The sequence below is a fragment of the Cynocephalus volans genome, chromosome 1, assembly GCF_027409185.1.
Source record: "Cynocephalus volans isolate mCynVol1 chromosome 1, mCynVol1.pri, whole genome shotgun sequence".
NCBI lineage: Eukaryota > Metazoa > Chordata > Mammalia > Dermoptera > Cynocephalidae > Cynocephalus > Cynocephalus volans.
Window position 1 is genome coordinate 244,641,190 of NC_084460.1, and position 2,280 is coordinate 244,643,469.

The following is a 2,280-nucleotide window of genomic DNA, read 5'->3' on the forward strand; positions in this document are numbered from 1 at the left end:
ACACCACACAATGATCTGATTTTAGCAAGAACCAGAAGCTTCATAACAGGTAAAAGACACCAAATACTGCATTGTATTGAATACTAAGCTAAGAAACCACAATTAATCTTACAAATTCTCCAATTTTATAACTACTTACTTTTGAACAACCAAATTTAAGCCAAATTTTAAAAATTTAATGACTATTCAACAAAGCTAATTCGAACAAACATTTATGCAAATTTACATCCTAGAATACCAGAGTAAACATTATTCAAAGATGAATACGAAAGTTCTATTCTTTTTCATCATCTGTGGGATCAGGTTGCGAAGGACATGCTTTCCTCTTTGCTTTTCCTAAGGCACTGTTTCCTGCCTCTTCAGGAATCTGATTCTCTTTTTCAGAATCTTTAGGGGACAGCCTGAAGAATTCTCCAATGCCTTTTTGCCACGTGGGAGCTGGATGCACACAAACTGGATTCCCTCCTGCATACTTATTTTCAGCTTGCTTCGATGAAAGCAACATAGAATTAGTGGCAGAGGTGGAGGAACCAAGCACCCTCCTGGGAGCTTGAGAAGCCACCACTTTTCTGTGGGTGCCTGGGACACTGTCTGCTTTGGTCCGCACCATGTTCAAATGGGAGGAGACGACAGTAAGGAACTGACTTCCCAGCTGAGGGTGTTTCTCTGGATAAGGACCCCTAGATAGGTATTTATAAACATAAACAGAAGCTCTTTGGGGGTCTCAATTTTTAAGATTATACAGGAATCCTGGAGGTCAAAAAATTTAAGAAATACTGCTTTACAGTATTAATTGATAAATATCAAGTCTTGATTTTTATGTTCCAAAGAAAATAATTATTTTAATGTGATTTTTTTACTTTGGTTTCCAAAATGCTTGCATATCTACCATTTTACAATAAATCTGAGAGGTAAGCAGGCCAGAAATTATTCCTACTTAAAATATGAAAAAATCACAAATTTTAGATTGCATAGAAAGTTAGCCACAGAGGAATAAATAATAGAACACAAAGTACTTTAAACTCCCAATCATCTGGCTAATTAAGTCAGTTTCCTTTTACCCTATATACGTTAGTGTGATTGTGACTTCCTGAAGCAGAGTGTCATTGCAACAGAACATGGAACCACCTATAGCCACCTTCACATTAAACATCTTCACCTCTAACCACAGTTCAGTGATTTCCTGTCATTAAAACATCATTATCTTCTTTTGTTAGAGTTCTTTAGGTCTTTATCATTCTCGGGTATAGCTTCTTTTTACAACTGGCTTCAGGTTCTCAGGTATTACCTGACAGGCTGACTTCCACTTGAGAATTAATTCCAAAGTAGTGGTCTTTCCAGGCTTGTCATGCTAATCCCTTGCTCAAGAACTTGTAAGAATAAGATAGGAGATACTCAGTTTCCACTAGTTTGGGTTTCAGGACACACCTCTGAATTTCAAGCCACTCCCCAAGGTCTCAGGCCTCTCTATGCCCTCCTCTAGAGGAGAGTTATCATTGCCTGTTGGACCTATTTTTGGCACCAACAGGGGAAATTGAGACTTCATGGTGTGGATGTATGCAAATACAGTGGCTGGGCATGTTCAGTAGAAAGGAGTTATATAACCCTAATAGCAGAGCATGCTCAGTAAAATGGAGTTTATCCTTTGAATGACCTTCCACTAGAGGTGCTAAAGAGCACAGAATATTCTTGAATATGTTCAGTGCATGTGAAAGAATTTGACCAAAGATGCCCTAAAAGGGGACCAACTGAGCATGTGCAAGACTATGTTACATCAGTGTGAATATTCATTGAATATCATGAATATGTATTAGATAGTAAAATTATAAAATCTGAGTCCAATAGGAGGCAGGGTTGTTGCTCGCTTTCTTGGGGTCAGTGCACTTTGCTAGCTGAGGTTGTATGCTTTCTTTTTGTATCAAACTTACTCTCAGCAAGTAGCTGCTCACTGTCTTAAGGCAGTCTGTACTCTGTACTAAACTTTAAGTATGTATTTCTTACTTTTGTGTTAAACTTGGTGTTGGCCCAGCTCAGTCTCTGGAGCTAGGCTACACTTTTCTCTGTGAAGTCTGTGTTCCTTACTTTGCTACATTAAACCTGCTTTCACTTTCTTTTTTTTTTTTCGTGACAGGCACTCAGCCAGTGAGTGCACCGGCCATTCCTATATAGGATCCGAACCTGCAGCGGGAGCATCGCCGCGCCCAGCGCCGCACTCTCCCGAGTGCGCCACGGCCTCGGCCCCAGCCCTGGCCCCTGCTTTCACTTTCTACTGTGATCCTG

The 2,280-nt window shown here is 40.0% G+C and overlaps 1 protein-coding gene across 2 annotated transcripts; it reads right to left on the reverse strand.

Annotated features, from left to right (window-relative positions):
• Nucleotides 1-249: 249 nt before the first annotated feature.
• Nucleotides 250-610, reverse strand: LOC134370193 (PCNA-associated factor-like). 2 transcript variants are annotated; one of them, XM_063087230.1, is made up of 2 exons: nucleotides 489-610; nucleotides 250-325 (listed from the first exon to the last, which is right to left on the reverse strand). In XM_063087230.1, the coding sequence occupies exons 1-2, from the start codon at nucleotides 608-610 to the stop codon at nucleotides 250-252; spliced, it is 198 nt and encodes a 65-aa protein (XP_062943300.1). The 2 variants fall into 2 exon arrangements, with proteins under 2 accessions (XP_062943300.1, XP_062943290.1); XM_063087220.1 differs by having other exon boundaries at nucleotides 275-610.
• Nucleotides 611-2,280: the final 1,670 nt, after the last annotated feature.